Source organism: Haliotis cracherodii, unplaced genomic scaffold, assembly GCF_022045235.1.
Source record: "Haliotis cracherodii isolate W230 unplaced genomic scaffold, xgHalCrac1.p SCAF_7, whole genome shotgun sequence".
In the NCBI taxonomy this organism is placed as follows: Eukaryota; Metazoa; Mollusca; class Gastropoda; order Lepetellida; family Haliotidae; genus Haliotis; species Haliotis cracherodii.
This window is the reverse complement of record NW_027266330.1, coordinates 11210477-11233838: the sequence shown is the minus strand read 5'-3', so window position 1 is coordinate 11233838 and position 23362 is coordinate 11210477. Positions and strand designations below refer to the sequence as shown.

General features: G+C 39.8%; 1 protein-coding gene across 1 annotated transcript in view; it reads left to right on the top strand.

Annotated features, from left to right (window-relative positions):
- The window catches only part of LOC139449114 (inositol 1,4,5-trisphosphate-gated calcium channel ITPR2-like), a 164825-nt gene that overhangs the window by 139632 nt on the left and 1831 nt on the right, over nt 1-23362 (top strand). Inside the window, exons 59-71 of the mRNA XM_071230598.1 lie at nt 1168-1209; nt 3494-3562; nt 3942-3959; nt 8432-8540; nt 9671-9789; nt 12204-12373; nt 13156-13248; nt 13468-13623; nt 15668-15776; nt 17027-17150; nt 18077-18252; nt 19742-19894; nt 20954-21031. Of these exons, the coding sequence (XP_071086699.1) occupies nt 1168-1209; nt 3494-3562; nt 3942-3959; nt 8432-8540; nt 9671-9789; nt 12204-12373; nt 13156-13248; nt 13468-13623; nt 15668-15776; nt 17027-17150; nt 18077-18252; nt 19742-19894; nt 20954-21031 (1416 nt within the window). The remainder of the gene's footprint in view (nt 1-1167; nt 1210-3493; nt 3563-3941; nt 3960-8431; nt 8541-9670; nt 9790-12203; nt 12374-13155; nt 13249-13467; nt 13624-15667; nt 15777-17026; nt 17151-18076; nt 18253-19741; nt 19895-20953; nt 21032-23362) is intronic.

Sequence of the window (23362 nt, the reverse complement as noted above, 5' to 3'; positions counted from 1 at the left end):
TGATACAGTGAACACTTGTTGGACTGGACCCTGTTAATGTGGACACCTTGCCTGACAGACCACTTTATAATCCAAATTAAAATACCAAGAATGGTAACTGTCCAGATTACCAAGGTTCCATTATATTACAAATGTCCAATGTATCTTCTTTTATTTTGTATGAACAGCCTCTTGTGGTAAGTTGCAGAACATCATTATCAGAATAATTATCATAATTATCATTGTTTCAACAGCTGTATTGTTTGGTCAAACCTCAATAAATTACAATTTGCCGGCATACGGCTGGACTATTGCTAAGTGCAGCATTAAAAAACAAACAAAACACATAGATACGACTGTTATCGTGTTCAGACCTCCGGTAGCTAGTTAATGAGACACCTGTTATCCTAATTAACTAGTTAATGAGACTCTTGTTATCCTAAGTAACTAGTTAAGGAGACACTTGTTATCCTCAGTAACTAGTTAATGAGACACTTGTTATCCTAAGTAGCTAGTTAATGAGACACTTGTTATCCTAAGTAACTAGTCAATGAGACACTTGTTATCCTCAGTAACTAGTTAATGAGACACCTGTTATCCTAAGTGACTAGCTAATGAGACACTTGTTATCCTAAGTAGCTAGTTAATGAGACACTTGTTATCCTAAGTAACTAGTCAATGAGACACCTGTTATCCTAAGTAACTAGTTAATGAGACACTTGTTACCCTAAGTAACTAGTCAATGAGACACCTGTTATCCTAAGTAGCTAGTTAATGAGACACTTGTTGTCCTATGTAACTAGTCAATGAGACACCTGTTATCCTAAGTAACTAGTTAATGAGACACCTGTTATCCTCAGTAACTAGTCAATGAGACACTTGTTATCCTAAGTAACTAGTTAATGAGACACTTGTTATCCTATGTAACTAGTCAATGAGACACCTGTTATCCTAAGTAACTAGTTAATGAGACACCTGTTATCCTCAGTAACTAGTCAATGAGACATTTGTTATCCTAAGTAACTAGTTAATGAGACACCTGTTATCCTAAGTGACTAGTTAATGAGACACTTGTTATCCTAAGTAACTAGTTAATGAGACACTTGTTATCCTAAGTAACTAGTTAATGAGACACTTGTTATGCTTGCCCGTTGTCGTCCATTCTGTGACAGCCTTTCTTGTGTTCAGTTACAGAGCAGTGACATTAGATTCCGCCGACCGACTTGTTGGGTAAATTTTGTGTCAATGTTTGTTGTTGGAGATGGGCGAATAATATGCCATGTTGTGCATGGATCTGTTTGTCATTGCATTTCCAGATGTTAACTTACTGATTCCTTTTACAGAAACTGCTCCGCTTAGCGTTCCATCTAGCTTCTAAATGTTTGGCTTCTAAATGATTGGCCTCAGTTACAGTGATTTAAGATTCAGCTGGGTTTTTTACATGGTTTACGCATAAGAAATTATTTGTCAGAACATGTTTCTTTTTATATCTGTTTTCTGTTCACGATGTCTAAAAGACGTTTCTGTCGAGAAATTTCAGAAACATTCATGTTGTGACTTTGTACTTTTTTGTGTGTGCGAACAGTAAAATGATTTGTGTTTCTTTTTGTCCGCTGAATCTTGATTGGCTTGTATGATGCTCTGTATCTGAAGTCAGCTGGTGTATGGGGCTTGTTTGTTTCCTACGTGCTGGTAGTGCCATAGTTTGTTTCCTCTATAACCGTATCTTATATAATTGCATTATTAGCCTACTGCTAACCTACTTTCAATTCTTAAGAATTGTCAGCTGTGCAATGCTTTAGTTTAGCAAGGAAATGCAGGGATCTGGAATTGCTCAATAAGATGGATACCTTTGCATGTCAAGACAGTCACATGTTAAAGTGCAGCTGACTGACTCTTGCCATTTCAAATCTATTCATTTATCTTGAAAAAAAATTCTTAACTAAAGCTTGGTGTATGATCCACAGACTCTGACTATAAAGGTGTATACTACTCAAAAGAAGTAAAGGACCACCTGGTTCTTTCATATTACCGTATTCGACGTAATAAGCGCCCGGCTCTGATAAGCGCCAACGGCGATATTTGCTAATATATTGGCAAGTGAACAATCCCTTCCGATTGATCAATGTACACAAGACTTATTTGTTCATGTATAATATGCACTCATGTGTTATATGCACCCTTAATTATGGGCTATTAAATTCTGGAAAAATATATCTGTCGTATATAAACAGTTCAGACCGTCAGCATAAACCACAAAATTTATCATTCAATTCGTTTTTTTGCACCAAAATAATATTCTAATAAGAGACCCCTATTTCTAATTTTGAGAGCGCCCTGGGCGCTTATTACATCGAATACGGTACTATAGTTAATCTGACATAATAGTGCAATGGCTCACTTTTGCAATTTAAATTTCCCAGTTATTTTGATTTGCTCGAGATGCCTGTGGTATCATCTGATATTTCAAAATGATGTTATCTCAAAGTTTGCATTTGGTCGATTTCAACTTTGAGATATTGGAAATCTGAAAGTCACTGCGAATGAGATTCTCTGCATTTCTAAGTTGAAACTATCTACTGCTAGCTTTTGTGTCTTGACTTGATTATTTAAAAAAAAAAATGACACTCAAATTGACTTGCATTGTGACATTAATGTTTTAGTGGTGGAGATTTATTCTTATATATCATATTTTGCTTTCATTTTTCTTCTGTCCAACTTGCATAATCAGTTATCTGCTTGTGACATGGAGTCAGCATTAACTAACATTGCTTGTCTTTAAGATAATACATGCATGTGGTTGTCATGGAAACAGTGAACTGCATGTTTTGTTTCATTTTTATAAAGTGTACCTTTTCTACAAAAGAACATTGTTAGCATAAAAAAATACCCAAATGTTTGTGATTCACTGTTATTTTTATCTTTACAATGAGAACTTCAAAAGGGGCATCTTGTGCCCGAGCCTCATGAGTTGCCATGGTTACTGTTGAGTAAAATGTTGACCAAAGTGTAAAATACATTGTTTTGATGACAATTTTCGTGTATTCTCTTTGCACATTATAAAATACCATAATCTATGTTAGATAAATGTGTAGTACCTATCACTTGTGTCTATAAGTACATACATTCAATATTCTCAGTTTAGGTCTTTGCTGTTCCTATCCAGATAGTTCCTAACTATCGATGTATAGCCATGCACATAGCTTTCACATGCACTGAATATACATGTTTCTGGAAATGATGAAGGGTTGGTGAAAGCCATTTTGAAGCATGGATGAACCACTGGTTTCAGATGCTGCAATGTGCTGATCCAATGATCATGGGTTTGAAACCCAGATTTTTATCTTGTTGTAATTCTCGTCTGTCAGTCATTTCTGGTTTCCCCTGCCGTGATATTGCTGGAATATTGCTGGAATATTGCTGGAATATTGCTAAAAGTGGCTTAAACCTAACCCACTCCCTTGTCTGTCGGCACCATACCCAAGTGGTTGATTTTGTAAATTTTCTTTCCCAGGAGGTACTGGAGTACCTTGACAGTGATTCGATCGTACAAGCCATGGTGACAGCATATAGTGACATCAAGGTAAGTTTTCATTATCAAATGTTTAATTATTATTTTTTATTACATATATGTATTGTTCCATTTCATATGAAAGATAAAATTTTCGTCTTTCAGAAAAGATATTACATTCTACAAATGATATTGATTATTTTTATGATGTAGTTTCTATTACCTATTAAGTATATTGTTTTATCATTTCATCTCCTGGTGTAGGGTGTAAGTACTGAAGTGAAAGTGATCTAATAATGTTGAAAATTCATTTGACTAAAAATATAATCATCTTGGCGTTGCACAGCAAAATTTGGATTTGATTCACTTTGTGATTTGAATGATTATTGTGTGAAACTTTTGGTGAATTTGTGCTAATATGTCCTTTTTTGGCTATACATGGTGCTGGTAGGATTTAGAACTTGTGGTGGTAAGTCTGAGTGAATACTGGCATGATTTCATCATCATGATTGTTAGTTGTGAAGAAAACGTTATCTTGTCCTGACTATCATTGATCATTGTGTGTATGTTTTTCATCATGTAGGATGCGTCTGCCATGCATGTCAGAGAGGTAAAAAATGTGGAGATTGGTTTATTTAGTTTTGTATGATGCCATTTTCATTAGGCCAAATAATTTCAATTATTTGTAAGTATTCCAACTTGCGACAAAATAAGACTTGAAATGCTGTCCAGATGATTTTTAGGTTCATTTCCTATCAAAAACCCCTTTGAAATAATACATACATAATAATATTTTGTTATTTCCTAGCCTTTGAAATTCACGCTGGTCCCTTAGCCAGAGTCAACTAATTGTGGTGAGGACAAATCAAAATGCAGGGATCTTAGTCCTCATTGACTTGAGGCATTTAGGGGCTATAATTCGGAACCAGTTCTCAATGCTTCAAGTTGGCTGCAAATTGAAACTGAATAAAACTGACAGAAAATGTAAACATAGTAAACGTTTTTGTCTTTGTCAAAATGTTCAAGCAGGACTAGCTGCAACCATGAGGACTGGTGAAATATGGTTCACACTCAATCTCATTAAAATCAGATCTTTGTTCTCTCCACGGCTAAACAAAGATCTGAGGACATCCCATTACGGGTCACGTCAGACCGACCTTGAGCGAACTTTGACCGACCAATGGAATGACCAATCAGAAGGCAGCTTTCCTCGTGCGTTACGGCACTAATTTCAAATTGACGACTATGCTTGGAAACATATTTTGACAAATTCTCGATTACAAATTTGAAACCTGAACAAAAGAACATTCTGGAATGGCTAAAAGATGGTCTAGATTGTAAGGATTCAGTCGTTAAACAAGTAACTATCGTTCGGAATACCCCGAGTTTTCGAGGATGCATGAGTAGAAATCACATTCCAACTCACTTTCATAATCTGGTAAGTGACACTCTGATTGGTCAGATGAAAGGTCGTCCTGATGTGACCCCTAATGGGATGTCATCAGATCTTTGTTTAGCGGTAGCGAGAACTAAGGTCTGATTTTAATGAGATTGGGTTCACACTAGTCCTCTGAACTAGTCTTAAAAAAGATGCCTTTCCAAGACTGATTTCATAAATCATTTATAATGATGAAATTGTATTTTGTTAAAAAGAATAATTGCTTATTACTTATTTAGTATGAAGACTTGAAACAATTGAACATACTGAACTGGAACTGACCACGCAGCGTAAGGTTTCAAATGTTAAATTTAGTGTGGTTAAATCTACAGGTGACATGCTCTACATTGAAAACACAGTCTGTCATATTCATAGTATATCCATTCTACCATGATTAATTGAGTGAAGCGGCGTGGGTTGAGTCTAGAGTTTGAGTGGGTTGTCGATCAGAATTTACGAAATCACATAGAGTGGTAGAATTATAGATAAACACTTCATATTGTTTGTAACAATGTTTCATCATTCACCCGTGGAGATCCGGGGTAGAATAGGTCTTCAGCAACGCATGCTTGTCTCCCCGTGAAGATCTGGGGTAGAATAGGTCTTCAGCAATGTATGCTTGTCTCCCCGCAAAGATCCTGGGTAGAATAGGTCTTCAGCACCGCATGCTTGTCTCCCCGCGAAGATCCGGGGTAGAATAGGTCTTCAGCAACGCATGCTTGTCTCCCCGTGAAGATCCGGGGTAGAATAGGTCTTCAGCAACGCATGCTTGTCTCCCCGTGAAGATCCGGAATAGAATAGGTCTTCAGCAACCATGCTTGCTTTAAAAGGTGACTATGCATGTTGTAAGAGGCGACTAATGGGATCGGGTGGTCAGGCTTGGTTGATGAACATCATCGTATCATGCGTGTCTCAATGCACTTGATCAATCACTGGGTTGTCTGGTCCGGACTCCATTATTTACAGACCGCCATCATATAGCTGGAATATTGCTGAGTGCAAACAACAAACAACAAACAAACAAACAAACATCATCATTCACCATTACCAAGTTGTTGTCTATCAGTGTTTCATGTCTTCCAACTTTACAAGTTAGTTTATTTTTTTGGACAAAATATGTTTTCATCATGAATGTGTTGTCATGAAATGAACAGAAATTATTTCCGAAAGTATTTCTTTCAACTGCTAGATGCCAATCCAGGAGATGTCAAAAGTATATTTTGACTCCAAATCATGTTGACACTGGAACATTTCTTTCTTATTACAACGATCCAAATGAAAATGGCATGTGTCTAGATATGTGTTTGTCTTATCATTGTGTTAATTGTGTTCTGTAGCCTCAGCCCTCATCCTGTTGCGTGCATGTTGTGTTTGTGAATATCATCTCTGTGTTTGCCATGATGCTGTCTGTTTTGTCATGGAATGAGTGCTGTTCATGTCATGATCGTCCATGTGTTCCATTATATTAAACAAAGCTGAAGTCAGTTCTGCACTTTATTTTTTAGCTAAGCAATACGAGCTACACTAGCAGAGCTACAGATAAGCAGCGTATTTGCATAAAATACCCCCCAAAATATTCAAAACCCAATTACTATCAATTAACCTGCGTACAGAAATGCATGCATTAAGTGAAAAACTCAAATGTAGAAAAACAGCTCCCGTAAATACCCATGAAGCTTTTTCAGCATGCGTACAAAGGAGGTAATTTTCGTTACCCAATGAAAAATGTAATAACCCAATTAAAATAGAAACCCTAGAGTAAAAACTCAATTGCTCAAAAAGCTATCTGGAGCTGTGGCTAGTAAGTTTTTATATCACAATCATGTAATGTTTTTCTTCAAATATATTTATGTGTCAAGATGTTTCTAAATTAAAAAATACCAGTTACGCTGAAGTTGTTTCTTAAAAATCTCAATCATGTAATGTTTTTGTCTCAAATATATTAATTTATCAAATTTAAACTACATATTTTTATCAATGGACACTGCATGACCTTCCCAATGGCCAGCATATCAATACCACGAACTGTATAGCACACCCCCTTGCTGCACTTATGCTGCACTTCTGCTGCACTCATGCTGCACTTCTGCTGCACTTAACGGTGCACATTGATTCTTACAATTTCCATGCTGCATTTTCTGTTAAGGGACTGGTCATTTATAACAGGGAGTGTGGGCCAATGGGATTGGTCATCATATTTTGCCGTGATGACCCCCCCCCCCCAATAATTTATGTAACATTTTTTCATGATTCCCCTCAATATTATAAATGACCAGTCCTTAAATAAATAAATAATGTTAAAATTTATAAAAATATTATTTGAAAAAAAAAAAGGAACTTTTTTTATGTCCTGTTGTCTCTCTCGCCCTCTCTCCCCTTCACATTGTTGTGTTATGTGGCAAATATCGGTTGTACCACAAATAGTCTGTTTTATACACCTGTGCATGCATGGAGTCTTCTGTTGCCTCTAACTCTAATAATCTCTCTTGATTGCAATGCTAGATTGCATTGAGCTGTTGAACGTGTTCATTGAGATGAAGGTGGGCGGTGGGGTAGCCTAGTGGTTAAAGCGTTCGCTCGTAATGATGAAGACCACCATGATATTGCTGGAATATTGCTAAAAGTGGCATAAAACCATACTCATCATAAGGAAATAAATGAAGATTTCAGAGTATAAAGTTCATCCATTAACAATATTATAGTAAACTACATTTATAACGAACACGCTTATAACGATTTGACGAATATGACAAACTTATTTTTCAGTCCTGGCCATTTGCTGTATATTTGCTGTATATATGCTATATATATGCTTATAACGAACTACGGTTATAACGAACTAAAATTAGTGGCCCCTTTGAGTTCGTTATAACCATAGTTTACTGTACTTAAATCGTTTACAATGATTTATGATCTTTATTCAATTGGTTGCCGTCAAGGATATGCGTACACAGGATTTACAAGCTTCAGAGACTTAGGGATAGGCGGAAATTGTCAACTCTATTGTCAGATATTCAGTACTTTTTGAAGGGTTAACAGATATGTTCCAACTTCCAAACATGAGCTACTCCATGTGAAAGTCTCTCAGTGTAAGTCGGCGATGCTCGGGCATCACCTGGCCTGGTCGCACCGTGAGATGATGTAGGCCAGAGTTGGACTATTTGGGTCTGGGTATTTACCCTTATAATGTTCCAAAAGTTAAACTGGTCCCTGTGTTTGAGATTTGGCCGAAGCAAATGTGGAGGGTTTTTCAGAATATGTCCCGCATCGCAGCATGTTTTGCGGGGGATGTACCAGTAGAATGGACAACGTCAGACCATCTGTCTGTCCATGCATGATGTCGTTTCCTGAGCAGATCTCTGAAACTGTCACATATTTCTTCAACAAACTTGGCATATAGAAAGGTCTAGTGATGAACTAGTGGCTTTTGATAGTTTGTGATTTTTAAAAAGATCTTTTTTTAGCTTCCATGCCAATTACATATTATTATTATTATTATTTAGAGAACACCTGAGTCTACTCAGCTAGCCAACCTGTTGAGTGATGTCGGCTTTGCTTACTACCACATCCTGTGTCGCAAGATGGATCTTCACGAGGAGATCACTAAGCCCAGTAAGTCAGTGTCATGTCTCCCCGCCCTGTCACCTGGTGGATGTCTTGATGCCTGACGCACAGTCATCCTCAACATGCTCATCATTGTTTCTGTGAGAGGTGTATTCCGTGAGTGGTGTATTCTGTGAGTGGTGTATTCTGTGAGGGGTGTATTCCGAGAGTGGTGTATTCTGTGAGGGTAATCTTCTGTGAGTGGTGTATTCTGTGAGGGGCGTATTCTGTTAGGGGAGTATTCTGTGAGGGGCGTATTCTGTGAGAACGTATTCTGTGAGGGGTGTATTCTGTGAGGTCTGTAGTCTGTGAGGGGTGTATTCTGTGAGTGGTGTATTCTGAGTGGTGTATTCTGTGAGGGGCGTATTCTGTGAGGGGCATATTCTGTGAGGGGCATATTCTGTGAGGGCTGTATTCTGTTACTGGTGTATTCTGAGAGTAGTGTATTCTGAGAGTGGTGTATTCTGAGAGTGGTGTATTCTGATAGTGGTGTATTCTGTGAGGGGCGTATTCTGTGAGGGCTGTATTCTGTAAGTGGTGTATTCTGAGAGTGGTGTATTCTGTAAGTGGTGTATTCTGTGAGGGGCGTATACTGTGTGGGGCAAATTCTGTGAGGGTGTATTCTGAGAGTGGTGTATTCTGAGAGTGGTGTATTCTGTGAGGGGCGTATTCTGTGAGGGCTGTATTCTGTAAGTGGTGTATTCTGTGAGGGGCGTATACTGTAAGGGGCAAATTCTGTGAGGGTGTATTCTGAGAGTGGTGTATTCTGAGAGTGGTGTATTCTGAGAGTAGTGTATTCTGAGAGTGGTGTATTCTGAGAGTGGTGTATTCTTTGAGGGGTGTATTCTGTGAGGGGCGTATTCTGAGAGTTGCAATTTTGTGAGGGCTGTATTCTGTGAGGGGTGTATTCCGTGAGGGGTGTATTCTGTGAGTGGTGTATTCTGTGAGTGGTGTATTCTGTGAGGGGTGTATTCCGTGAGGGGTGTATTCCGTGAGGGGTGTATTCCGTGAGTGGTGTATTCTGTGAGGGGTGTATTCTGTGAGGGGTGTATTCCGTGAGGGGTGTATTCTGTTGCATCAGTCAACCCTTGACCATTGTGTCTGTACCCATCCCGACAAGTCCATGTGTTTGGTTGCAGTGCTGATCAAGACGCCAGAGAGTGAGATTGCATGGGAGTACTTCTTTGGCAACACTCTCTCAATTGAGGTCCTCAAGAATGACATCCTTCAGAAGATCTATTTCCGGGTTAAAGACAAGGTAAGCAGTCACTGCAAGATTTATAACTATGTTTGCTTGTTTGTTTGTTATTTAAACACTGCATTCAGCGATATTCCAGCTGTGTTCTGTAAATAATCAAATCTGGACTGGACAATCCAGTGATTGACATCATGAGTATTGATCTACACAATCAGGATATGATGACATGCATCAAGCACGTCGATGAACCAAAGTCGCTGGGTGGTCAGGCTTCTGAACTTGTGTTAAACAAGTTTTGTTTTGTTTGTCTGTTGTTTAACGCCGCACTCAGCAATATTCCAGCTATATGACGGCGGTCTGTAAAATAATCGAGTCTCGACAAGAAATCCAGTGATTGACATCATGAGCATTGATCCACGCATTTGGGATCAATGACATGCATCAACCAAGTCAGCGATCCTGACCAACCGATCCCGTTAGTCACCTTTTACGACAAGCATAGTCGCCTTTTACAGCAAGTATTGGTTGCTGAAGACCTATTCTACCCTGGAATCTTCACGGGTTTGTTAAACAAGAAACATCAAGATAACCAATAAACAAACAGTGGTTCTAAGTGCAAAGATGGTGTACTTTGGATCAAGAGATATGCTTACTTCAGATCAAACAGATATTGAAGCCAGCGATAGACATGTGCTGTCTTCAAGTGTATCACAAGGCACTCATTACGATACTGGGGGGTGGGGTAGCCTCGTGGTGAAAGCGATCACTCGTCACGCCAAAGACCAGGGTTCGATTCGCCACATGGGTACAATGTTTGAAGGCCATTTCTGGTGTCCCCCGCCATGATATTGCTGGAATATTGCTAAAAGCAGCATAAAACAGTACTCACTGACTGACCCACTCACTCACAATGATACTTAGATGTGCCGTTTGGACGCTTTTAACAATGGAACTGACAAGAACTCATAAAGATGTTTAAAGCTGCCCGTTGAAATTTAGGTATGCCAACAAAAACAATACAGGACTGACATTTAGTCCCAGAAATAAAGTTATCTTATTTAAAAATATATATCTACCAAAAAATAAATAATTAAAATCCAAATGGAGCCCAGAACAAACTAAATTTCCGGCTGAGGCAATCTAGACTTGCCAAATAATTCTAGACTTGAGTCAGACTTTTTAATTTTTTTCTCTAGCGTCTGGGAGACGGAGTAGAACAATACCATTGGTCCATCTGTGCACTTGGCTAGCTTTGCCCCATTCGTGACCAACTCGTGTTATTCCGGGACAAGCCAAATAGCGACTCGTGCCCCGCTCATGGCCATTTTTGCGACCGGGTTCCATCTTAGCGGAAACAGACATACCTAAAACAATTGTCAACTTGTTGCGTAAAAGTTCACTTATATTTCCCCATATATTACATATATTTCAGATGCAATTTAAAGCACATTGGGACATGTGGAATTATACAATATGATTGAACACATTTAACTGTGTCTTTGGTATATTTTTAGATGCAAGACATATGTAAAATCAAAAAATTATTTCTGAGGGATTCTTTGACGAAGAACTTGAAATCATATGTGCATACTGATTGGTTTGTCGTATTTTCGCACATAACATTCATTGACAGGGGCACGAGTCTTCTTGCAGGTTACGGAAAGGGACGAGTGGTGACGAATGGCTTTGCCCCTTCTTTGCACAATGATTGACAGTACCCTCGTCTGTTTCCGTCTCCCCAGGATTACTTTGTGATACTATGTTTCTTCGTTCCTTTTCCATGTGTTTCTCCAGTTTACGAGTGTATGATCACTGCATGTTCCTCAAATTTGTCCATTTTTCAAAGGTTGTGACCCATGCTTTTTCTTCTGACAAGTCACAGTGACTATACCTCTATGACATTGGAGGCACGGGTGGCCCAGTCCTCTAAGGCGCCGAGATTCGCTGTGCGGAGTTGCGTCCCTTGGGCATGCCAGAAACCTATGATTGTGGGTTCGAATCCTGGTTCACCCTGATTATGTTTCTAGGTTTGTCAGCACCATACCCGTGCTTGTGGGTTTCACCGAAGTGGTAAACGTCTGAGACCTACATCACTTCTGCTTTCATCCCATATTAAGCTGACACGCCGTGATGTAACTGGAATAATGTTAAAAGCGGCGTTAAACCCAACTCACTCACTCACTCACTCACACTCTGTGATATCAAGTCAATGTCCGCAACGAAAGATTTCGCTTTTTTTTCTATGTGAGGAGGCTTAGTAAGTACCAATCAACCTTCATAATTTTATCACTGGCTTCATATAATTAACATTGATGCTAAAAAATGTTTTATAAGTGTGCCCTTTGGGTACCAAGAACAAATGTGAACCAAGCCATTATGACTTTCACTGTGTATTTGCGCTGATTTCACGATGTCCTGAAGTATTTCTTGTAAACGTTTTGTTTTCTATTTACACACCATTTTTCCGTGTCCAGAATGTTCTTCGTGAAGAGATCAAGGAAAAGTTCAAGTACGAGGTGGACAGATCATCGCCAAGCAACAAGTTGCGAGACTTCATGGACTGGTCACAGGACATTATCTCGGACATCAAGTATCAGCGGAAGGTTCACGCAAACCCACTGGCCCGGTTCTTTGTCCAGTGCTGGTCAGTAATACTTGCCATTGTCTCAGTATTGTATCTGCTGACATAACAAACAAACATGAATACTTGGCATTGTCTCATGATTTTATCTGCTGACTCAACAAACACACATGAATACTTGCCATTGTCTCCTGATTTTATCTGCTGACTTGACAAATATACATGAATGCTTGCCATTTTCTTCTGATTTTATATGCTGCTTCGACAAATATACATGAATACTTGCCATTGTCTCCTGATTTTATATGCTGACTCAACAAATATACATGAATACTTGCCGTTGTCTCCTGATTTTATCTGCTGACTCGACAAATATACATGAATACTTGCCATTGTCTCCTGATTTTATCTGCTGACTAAATAGATACACATGAATACTTGCCATTGTCTCCTGATTTTATCTGCTGACTCAATAGATACACATGAATACTTGCCATTGTCTCCTGATTTTATCTGCTGACTCAATAGATACACATGAATACTTGCCATTGTCTCCTGATTTCATCTGCTGACTCAATAGATACACATGAATACTTGCCATTGTCTCCTGATTTTATCTGCTGACTCGACAAATATACATGAATACTTGCCATTGTCTCCTGATTTTATCTGCTGACTCGACAAATATACATGAATACTTGCCATTGTCTCCTGATTTTATCTGCTGACTCGACAAATATACATGAATACTTGCCATTGTGATACAATTCAGATTTTTGCACTCTTTGTAAATACTTATGTAACATTTTCTACCAACCTAACAACATGTACCTTGCACCTTCCAGGCCGTGGGTGAACATCCTGGTGATGATCGTGACTGTTGCGATCGCCTTCCTCGTCATGGTCACCTGGCAGGAGAACGCTCTCCAGGCCTCAGAGTAAGTGATAACACCCAATCTCCTTAAAATCAGATCTTAGTTCTTGCTATCGCTAAACAATGATCTGAGGACATCCCATTATGGGTCACGTCAGAACGACCTGTAAGTTCAGCCATGAACTATGAACTTGTTGACATCTTCCTGTTGATATTGACACATCTATGTATGATCACCATGATGGAAGTACTTGTTCAACTGATGTGATTGCTTCGCTTCCAGTCCAGTGCCCTACTTGAACAACTGGCCCGGCGCCTACTACATGACCTTCATTCTCGGCGGCATCCACAACATCCTCTCCCTCATGATCGTCGTCAGCTACTTCCTCTCCAACCACCCAACCTTCCCCGGGATCAAGGACATCAAGAACCTGTTGAAGTAGGTTGAAAACTGACCCTGTACACAATTGAAAACAATTTCAGCAATGAAGGAGCGGAAAGCCATGTATGAGAGGAAAGCGATGTATGATAGGAAAGTAATGTATAAGAGGAGAGTGATGTATGAGAGGAAAGTGATGTATGATAGGAAAGTGATGTGTAAGAGGAGAGTGATGTATGAGAGGAAAGTGATGTTTGAGAGGAAAGCGATGTATGATAGGAAAGTAATGTATAAGAGGAGAGTGATGTATGAGAGGAAAGTGATGTATGATAGGAAAGTGATGTATGATAGGAAAGTGATGTATAAGAGGAGAGTGATGTATTAGAGGAAAGCGATGTATGAGAAGAGTCCGATGTATTAGAGGATAGTGAGGTGAGGTGAGGTGAGGTGAAATGGGGTTTAATGTCGCGTCCAAGATTATTGCACTTATGTAGCGACGTGCATGCACGTGTGTGTGTTTGAGTGGCTGCTTGTACTAGTCCGGACTGATTCCGATTTATAGTGCTAGCTCACTGAGATACCATGGTGCAGTTTAACATGAATACCCGACTCAGACACAGTACTGACTCCGAGCCGACCAGTCCTTGTTTTTGCCCCTAAATGCTGAGCGCCAGACAGGGTAACAACAAGTACCATCTTTTAACATCTTTTGGTATGACGTGGCCGAGGATCGAACCCTGGACCTTTCGCTCTCCGAGCGAACGCTCTACCACTAGACCACGGAGGCTGTCTAGAGGAAAGTGATGTATAAGAGGAAAGTGATGTATTAGAGTAAAGTGATGTATGAGAGGGAAGTGATGTATTAGAGGAAAATGATGTATGAGAGGAAAATGATGTATGAGAAGAGAGCAATGTATGAGAGGAAAGTGATGTATGAGAGGAAAGTGATGTATGAGAGGAAAGCGATGTATGAGAGGAAAGTGTTGTATGAGAGGAAAGTGATGTATTAAAGGAAAGCGATGTATAAGAGGAAGGTGATGTATTAGAGGAAAGTGATGTTTAAGAGGAAGCTGATGTATGAGAGGAAAGTGATGTATTAGAGGAAAGTGGTGTATGAGAGGAATGTGATGTATTAAAGGAAAGTGATGTATGAGAGAAAAGTGATGTATAAGAGGAAGGTGATATATTAGAGGAAAGCGATGTATTAGAGGGAAGTGATGTATTAAAGGAAAGTGATGTATGAGAGGAAAGTGATGTATTAGAGGAAAGTGATGTTTTAAAGGAAAGTGATGTATCAGAGGAAAGTGATGTATTTGAGGAAGGTGATGTATTAGAGGAAAGCGATGTATGAAAGGAAAGTAATGTATTAGAGGAAAGTGATGTTTTAAAGGAAAGTGATGTATGAGAGGAAAGTGATGTGTGAGAAGTGAGTGTTGTGTCATAGGAAAAGTGATGTATTAGAGGAAAGTGATGTATAAGAGGAATGTGATGTATTAGAGGAAAGCGATGTATGAGAGGAAAGTAATGTATTAGAGAAAAGTGATGTTTTAAAGGAAAGTGATGTATGAGAGGAAAGTGATGTGTGAGAAGTGAGTGTTGTGTCATAGGAAAAGTGATGTATTAGAGGAAAGTGATGTATAAGAGGAATGTGATGTCTTAGAGGAAAGTGATGTATGAGAGGAAAGAGATGTATGAGAAGTGAGCATTGTGTGATAGGAAAAGCGATGTATTAGAGGAAAATGATGTATGAGAGGAAAGTGATGCATTAGAGGAAAGTGATGTATGAGAGGAAAGTGATGTATTAAAGGAAAGTGATGTATGAGAGGAAAGTGATGTATTAAAGGAAAGTGATGTATTAATGGAAAGTGATGTATGAGATGAAAATGATGTATGAGAGGAAAGTCATGTATTAGGGGAAAGCGATGTATGGGAGGAAAGCGATGTATTAAAGGAAAGTGATGTATTAAAGGAAGGTGATGTATGAGAGGAAAGCGATGTATTTGAGGAAAGCGATGTATGAGAGGAAAGTAATGTATTAGAAGAAGAGAGTGATGTACTATTGATGCTACTGAGATGACACGTGTGAGTGTTGTTCTGTTGCCAGGCGGATCACACCACAGCGACTCCATGCAAAGGATGAACACGATGAGGAGCCACAGAAGGGCGGCCATCTTGAAGTGAAGTTTTTCGGCTTCCTCACTTTCTACTACATTGTAAGTGTGCTCAACTTTGACCTGCCTGCTTCCACAAGGTGATAGTAGGGCTACAACTGTTGTAAATGACTGGTAGAGTATCTCAGTTGTCAGATCATTATGAATCAGGTCAAGGTCATGGGTTCAATGGCTGCGTTATTGATGCATTATTTCATGTAATTCATGTATTAGTTTTCTAGTTGCAGTATTCCAGTATAGTATTCTAGTGTCAGTATTCCTGTGTAAGTATTCTAGTATAAGTATTCTAGTGTCAGTATTCCAGTATTAGTATTCTAGTGACAGTATTCCAGTAATAGTATTCTAGTGTCAGTATTCCAGTGTAAGTATTCTAGTGTCAGTATTCCAGTATAAGTATTTTAGTTTCAGTATTCCAGTATAAGTATTCTAGTGTAAGTATTCTAGTGTCAGTATTCCAGTGTAAGTATTCTAGTGTCAGTATTCCAGTGTCAGTATTCTAGTGTGAGTATCCCAGTATTAGTATTCTAGTGTCAGTATTCCAGTATAAGTATTCTAGTTTCAGTATTCCAGTATTAGTATTCTAGTGTCAGTATTCCAGTATTAGTATTCTAGTGTCAGTATTCCAGTATTAGTATTCTAGTGTCAATATTCCAGTATTAGTATTCTAGTGTCAGTATTCCAGTATTAGTATTCTAGTGTCAGTATCCCAGTATTAGTATTCTAGTGTCAGTATTCCAGTATTCTAGTGTCAGTATTCCAGTATTAGTATTCTAGTGTCAGTATTCCAGTATAGTATTCTAGTGTCAGTATTCCAGTATAGGTATTCTAGTGTCAGTATTCCAGTATAAGTATTCTAGTGTCAGTATTCCAGTATTAGTATTCTAGTGTCAGTATTCCAGTATAAGTATTCTAGTGTCAGTATTCCAGTAAAGTATTCTAGTGTCAGTATTCCAGTATTAGTATTCTAGTGTCAGTATTCCAGTATAAGTATTCTAGTGTCAGTATTCCAGTATTAGTATTCTAGTGTCAGTATTCCAGTATAAGTATTCTAGTGTCAGTATTCCAGTATTAGTATTCTAGTGTCAGTATTCCAGTATTCTAGTGTCAGTATTCCAGTATTAGTATTCTAGTGTCAGTATTCCAGTATTAGTATTCTAGTGTCAGTATTCTAGTGTCAGTATTCCAGTATTCTAGTGTCAGTATTCCAGTATTCTAGTGTCAGTATTCTAGTGTCAGTATTCCAGTATTCTAGTAACGGTATCCCAGTATTCAGCATGTCTCCGCTGTTCCAGTGCTTCCTGGGGTTCTCTGTGAGCGGCACCGCCCTGTACGGCTACTTCTTCTCCGTGCACCTGCTCCACATGGCGATGCTCAACCAGCTGCTGAAGCGGGTCATCCAGGCTGTCACACGCAACGGTCAGCCATACGTCACACACATCACACACATCACACACACGTCACACCTGCTTTGTTGAGTCAAATCAGACAGTCACAGGCCTTTTTATGATGACTTGCCTTACAACTGTTAAATAAGTGGTTGGCATTGGCGTTGTTTTATGTAGAGACTTTAATCTTGAAATTAGCATTTTTGCATACATTGGGATAAGTCAGAGAGTGTGACTGAATGCCCGTTCAAGAATTTCCTTGCTGAGACCCATCCTAGTGTAATCAAAACAAAGAAATACACATTCAAATAAATTTGACACATCTTTTTTGATCAGTGTAAACAGTTTGGCCCTCACTCTATGAAGGTTCATACTCCAATGAAATAACACTAAGAGAACTTATAAACCTACTGGCTGTTTGTGTAACACGATATGGAGTTTTTGAAATTGTGGTAACACCTCGCGGGAGGTATTTCAACGATTGTAACACCTCGCAGGTGGGCTTACAATCATTGTTAACCCTTGATAGAACAAAAACTACGAACAGCCTATGAGACGCACATGCAGATTTCGTGCCATTGCGAGACGCATGTGCAGATTTCGCACCTTTGCGAAACCCACGTGCTGAGGTCACCAGTTTCATTGAACCGAGTTCACGACTGCAGGTGATATTTCATCTCCGATACAGGTACTCGTACATTTGAGAGTTTTTATTACAGTTATTTAATTCAAAACGTTGTCTATGCGATGAGTCGGTTTATAAGTTGAACAAACCATTTCTCCTCGGGATTACCAGCGATTGTACGGGCCCCCCCGGTATGTCACCTCATGTCAGGGATTACAGTCACTGGTAATCCCTTATAGAAATCGTTTCTCCTATACGTAAATTCTTACATAAATGCAGAAATCTTGAATGCCCCACGAAACCCAAACTCACCTGTTCTTCTGTTACAACAGGTTGGTCGCTGGTGCTGGTGGCGCTGCTCGGATTAGCCATCATGTACATCTTCTCCTTGATCAGCTTCGCTTTCTACAGGGACGTCCTCACCGCAGCCGACGGACGTCACTGCCGCACCATCTACGAGTGCATCACCACCATGATTCACCATGGTCTCATTGAAGGACTGTACAATGTAAGTGATGGACCATGCTGGGGTTGAGTGGTGCACAGCGCTGAATTTGTTTAGAGAGTTATGTCCCCTTAGCTGTTAGGATCTGCTGTCAAGGTTTGAATCCCAGATTAATTAGTCCAAGGGTGGATGTATAACTTTAAAAGGGGAGACACATACATGGTCTTAACTTGGGGTGGTTTGGGCGTGACTGAGATGAGTGGGTGTAATGACTTGTTAGTGTCAGAGAGTAGGTTAATGTAAAGTCAATATGCTGCTAAGAGTTGCCTCCCTTAGTTACAATGATTATATCTTTTTTTCCCCCCTCCCATCCCCCCCGTCCCCAAAGGGAGGAGTGACGTAATGTTTTTTAGTTCGGTTCCCATTGGCATTGGTGTTGTTGTTCCTATCTTGGTCCGAGCCATAACTTGAAGACCGTTCTATGTTTTTAATGAAACTTGGCATAGCCATTGCTCATCAGCTTAACTGGTGCCATTTACTATTTTGAAATTTATTAAGTTTTTTTTTTATGTTTCCGTTGAAACAATTTCAACTAAGTCTCAAATGAGCGTAGGGTTTGTTTCCAGGCCATAACTAGAAAACGTTTCTTCATATTTCCGCGAAACTTGGCCTATGCATTGTTCATTAACTTTCCTGGCGCCATTTGCTATTTTAATTTTTTTTATCTTGTTATGTTTCCATGGAAACAATCTGGACTTAATCTCAAACAACCAAGCCATAGATCTCAAACTAATGAATATTTTTGCATGAATCTATGCAGGTGCAATGATCACATGTTCAACTATTGCCTTTTTATATTTTTGAAAGTTTTAATTGTTTCAATTTCTTGTGTTTCCATGGAAACAATTTGTAAATTCTTAAGAGTCTTTCTACCTAACATAAAGCTTCTGATTATTCAGTATGGGTAAATCTACTTGCACAATACAATCTATCATCCAAACTGCTGTAACAAGCTCAATAGTCTTATCAGTGCCATAAAGAGTCAGCATGACATCGACTGTCATGCTGCTTCAATAATGCATTAATCAGAATCTGTACTAGTATTTTTTGCTATTATTGTTTTTCGGATTTGCAAACGCATTTATTTATGAGTAAGAATACATTGTAGTTTCTGTGGGGTTTTGTTTGCCCTGAAGGGGGCACAGGTGGCCCAGTCGTCTAAGGCGCTGCGATTTGCTGTGCAGAGTTGCGTCCCTTGGGCACGCCAGAAACCTATGATTGGGGGTTCGATTATGTTTCTAGGTTTGTCATCACCACACCCGTGCTCGTGGGTTTCACCGAAGTGGTAAACGTCTGAGACCTGCATCACTTCGGGCTTTCCTCCCACAGTATGCTGACACGCTGCGATATAACTGGAATACTGTTAAAAGCGGCATTAAACCCAACTCACTCACTCACTCACTCACTCACTCACTTACTCACTCACTCACTCACTCTTTGCCCTGATTAAGATACTACCGTTACATTTACTCACTCATTCTTGTCCTGCCAGGTGATGGAGCCCTCCTTGGCTGGAAAGTCATACGAGTTTCATCTGGGTGTGACTGTGTTTGACACAGTCTTCTTCATCATCATCACCACTATCGGCCTCAACATCATCTTCGGTATCATCGTGGACACGTTTTCCGAGCTTAGAGACAATAAGGTAACTGTTTTATCATCTCTACAAGACCATTATAAACATCTGTCCTAACTATCAGTATGCATTGGGAAATGTGGAATTTCAATTTGGGAATTTTTACTGACAATTGCTTCTGAATTGGGGCTGAATATCGGCCTCTAATCCGTGCAGATAAATCTCTGAATGAAGTATTTACCCTTGGCCGAGAATATTTCGAGTTCATGAAATTCAAGCGGACAAGGTTTCACAGTTGATTAATGTTTGTTAATCAGGATAATATGATTAGAAGACGAGCGGTCTGGATCGAGTGTTCAGACTTGCTGACTTGGTTCGTATCCCAATTTGCGATTGGTGCTCGGGATGTTAATCTGATTATCTGATTCAGATTTGAATATTTATGATCTGTCATTGTTGAAATTGGTGTTAAACAACATCCAAACAAACAAATGTTATTTCTGATGTCATCTTTAAGTTCAATCTTAACAATCACTTCCCATTATTAATTAAGCTATTTATTAAAATAAAATAAAAAATTGGATGTAAGATCAAAGTCTGTGCAATGTCAAATGTATTGTCAGAGGCTGTATTGTCATTAGATTACTTCTCTTTGATTGCAGCTTAAATGTTACATCATTATATAAATGAGCTCCACTAATATTGTGTCTTGACAAGCCAGGAAAATTATTTAGGGTGCTCAAAATACATATAATCTTTATTGTGACTCATTACTGAAACCAGGGGGGGTCGGTAGCCTAGTGGTTAAAGCGCTCGCTCATCACCGTGAAGACCCGGGTTTGATTCCCAACATGGGTACAATGTGTGAAGCCGATTTCTGGTGTCCCGGCCGTGATATTACTGGAATATTGCTAAAAGCGGTGTAAAACCATACTCACTCACTCACTCTTTACTGTAGCCATTGATTTGTAAGGTTTGAAGTGATTAAGCTGCTTTCGTGAATCCTGGTGTTGGTACTTCATTGGTGTTTAGTCATATGATGTAATGATAGTCAGGAAGAGAACTTTGTACCTCTGCTGTACCCCACCATTTTAGAGTGAACTTGGAACCAACTTTTGTGTTTTCTAGTGGCAAATTGACAATGACATGAAGTCCATCTGCTTCATCTGTAGCAGGGAGAGCTACGACTTCGAGCGCCAAGCAGAGGTAAGTGTCTGTTGTTAGTACGATCAAAGATCTAACCAGTGTTTCAGTTGCATTATGTAGACGAACTGTGTTTTTATTACTCCTGTGCAGTTTGCAGAAAATGTCCGTGTGGTGAAGGATCTGGTTTTGTAATAGAACCATCACGTCAGTTACGTGTGGACAGCAACGTTTGAGAGTTTCCCACCCGCTGCCCGCTACCTATCCCTCCAACAAACTACAATCTCGTCGCCCATTTCAACAATCTCGCAAGCCTGCCCCTATACCCCCCTCCCTCTAACAACCAAACCTTACCCGTCGCTCCCTCCCTCCCCCTGACCCCTTCCGTCCTGCAACAACCAAACCTGTCCACGCCCCATAGCCTTCCACCCTCGGCCTGTCAACAACTATCCCCTTCTCTATCTATAACAGCCACATCTGGCCTGTCGCCCCTCCCCATCAACACTCTAGCTACCTCTCAAACCTGGCTCCCCTGCCTAGCCTATACAGAAGTCCCCATCCTAACTGGCTCGTCACCCCTCCCCCATCAACAATCTACCTACCTCTCAAACCTGGCTCCCCTGCCTAGCCTATACAGAAGTCCCCATCCTAACTGGCTCGTCGCGCCTCCCCATCAACAATCTCCCTACCTCTCAAACCTAGCTCCCCTGCCTAGCCTATACAGAAGCCCCCCATCCTACCTGGCCCGTCGCCCATCAACAATCCACCTACCTCTCAAACCTAGCTCTCCTGCCTAGCCTATACAGAAGCCCCCTATCCGACTGCCGAGCTGGACGCATGGCAGTTTCATGGAACTGTAAAGCAACAAATCACGGCCCTGTTCCACAAATCGATTTTAGTGTTGCGACCATTGTAAGCCAATGTTCAAGTATTGGAGTTCCAATCACCTTAGTGCTAAGATCGCTTTGTGGGACGGAGCCCTGGTGCATGCCAGTATAAGAGGAACTAAGTTTGCATCACAAACATTTTGTAATAGCCTTGAAAAATCTACATACTCGTCAAAATTGACCTGCTGTCTAATGGACTGTTGCAGGCATCTCTTCTAAATAGGACAAAGCTGTGTATGGAGGAGGATTTTTTATTACTTGATTTTCACATACTTTCTGTAATATCATTGCTTTGTCATAGCAACCTGTAGAGCTAAGCCAACAGGGTAGGATGGACTACACTTATGCCCATGCAGCAATATCACAGCTTTGTCACAGCAGCCAGTGGACGATTGAGTCGATCCAGCTGTCATTGATGGGTTTTGAGAGTACATTTATGCTTGCTGATGTCATTGTTGGGTTTTGAGAAGACATTTGTGTCTGCTGATGTCATTGTTGGGTTGTGAGAGTACATTGTGTCTGCTGATGTCATTGTTGGGTTTTGAGAGTGCATTCGTGTCTGCTAATGTCATTGTTGGGTTTTGAGAGTACATTTATGCCTGCTGATGTCATTGTTGGGTTTTGAGAGTACATTTGTGTCTGCTGATGTCATTGTTGGGTTTTGAGAGTACATTTATGCCTGCTGATGTCATTGTTGGGTTTTGAGAGTACATTTATGCCTGCTAATGTCATTGTTGGGTTTTGAGAGTACATTTATGCCTGCTGATGTCATTGTTGGGTTTTGAGAGTACATTTGTGTCTGCTGATGTCATTGTTGGGTTTTGAGAGTACATTTGTGTCTGCTGATGTCATTGTTGGGTTTTGAGAGTACATTTGTGTCTGCTGATGTCATTGTTGGGTTTTGAGAGTACATTTGTGTCTGCTGATGTCATTGTTGGGTTTTGAGAGTACATTTGTGTCTGCTGATGTCATTGTTGGGTTTTGAGAGTACATTTATGCCTACTGATGTCATTGTTGGGTTTTGAGAGTACATTTATGCCTGCTGATGTCATTGTTGGGTTTTGAGAGTACATTTGTGTCTGCTGATGTCATTGTTGGGTTTTGAGAGTACATTTGTGTCTGCTGATGTCATTGTTGGGTTTTGAGAGTACATTTGTGTCTGCTGATGTCATTGTTGGGTTTTGAGAGTACATTTGTGTCTGCTGATGTCATTGTTGGGTTTTGAGAGTACATTTGTGTCTGCTGATGTCATTGTTGGGTTTTGAGAGTACATTTATGCCTACTGATGTCATTGTTGGGTTTTGAGAGTACATTTATGCCTGCTGATGTCATTGTTGGGTTTTGAGAGTACATTTGTGTCTGCTGATGTCATTGTTGGGTTTTGAGAGTACATTTGTGTCTGCTGATGTCATTGTTGGGTTTTGAGAGTACATTTGTGTCTGCAGATGTCATTGTTGGGTTTTGAGAGTACATTTATGTCTGCTGATGTCATTGTTGGGTTTTGAGA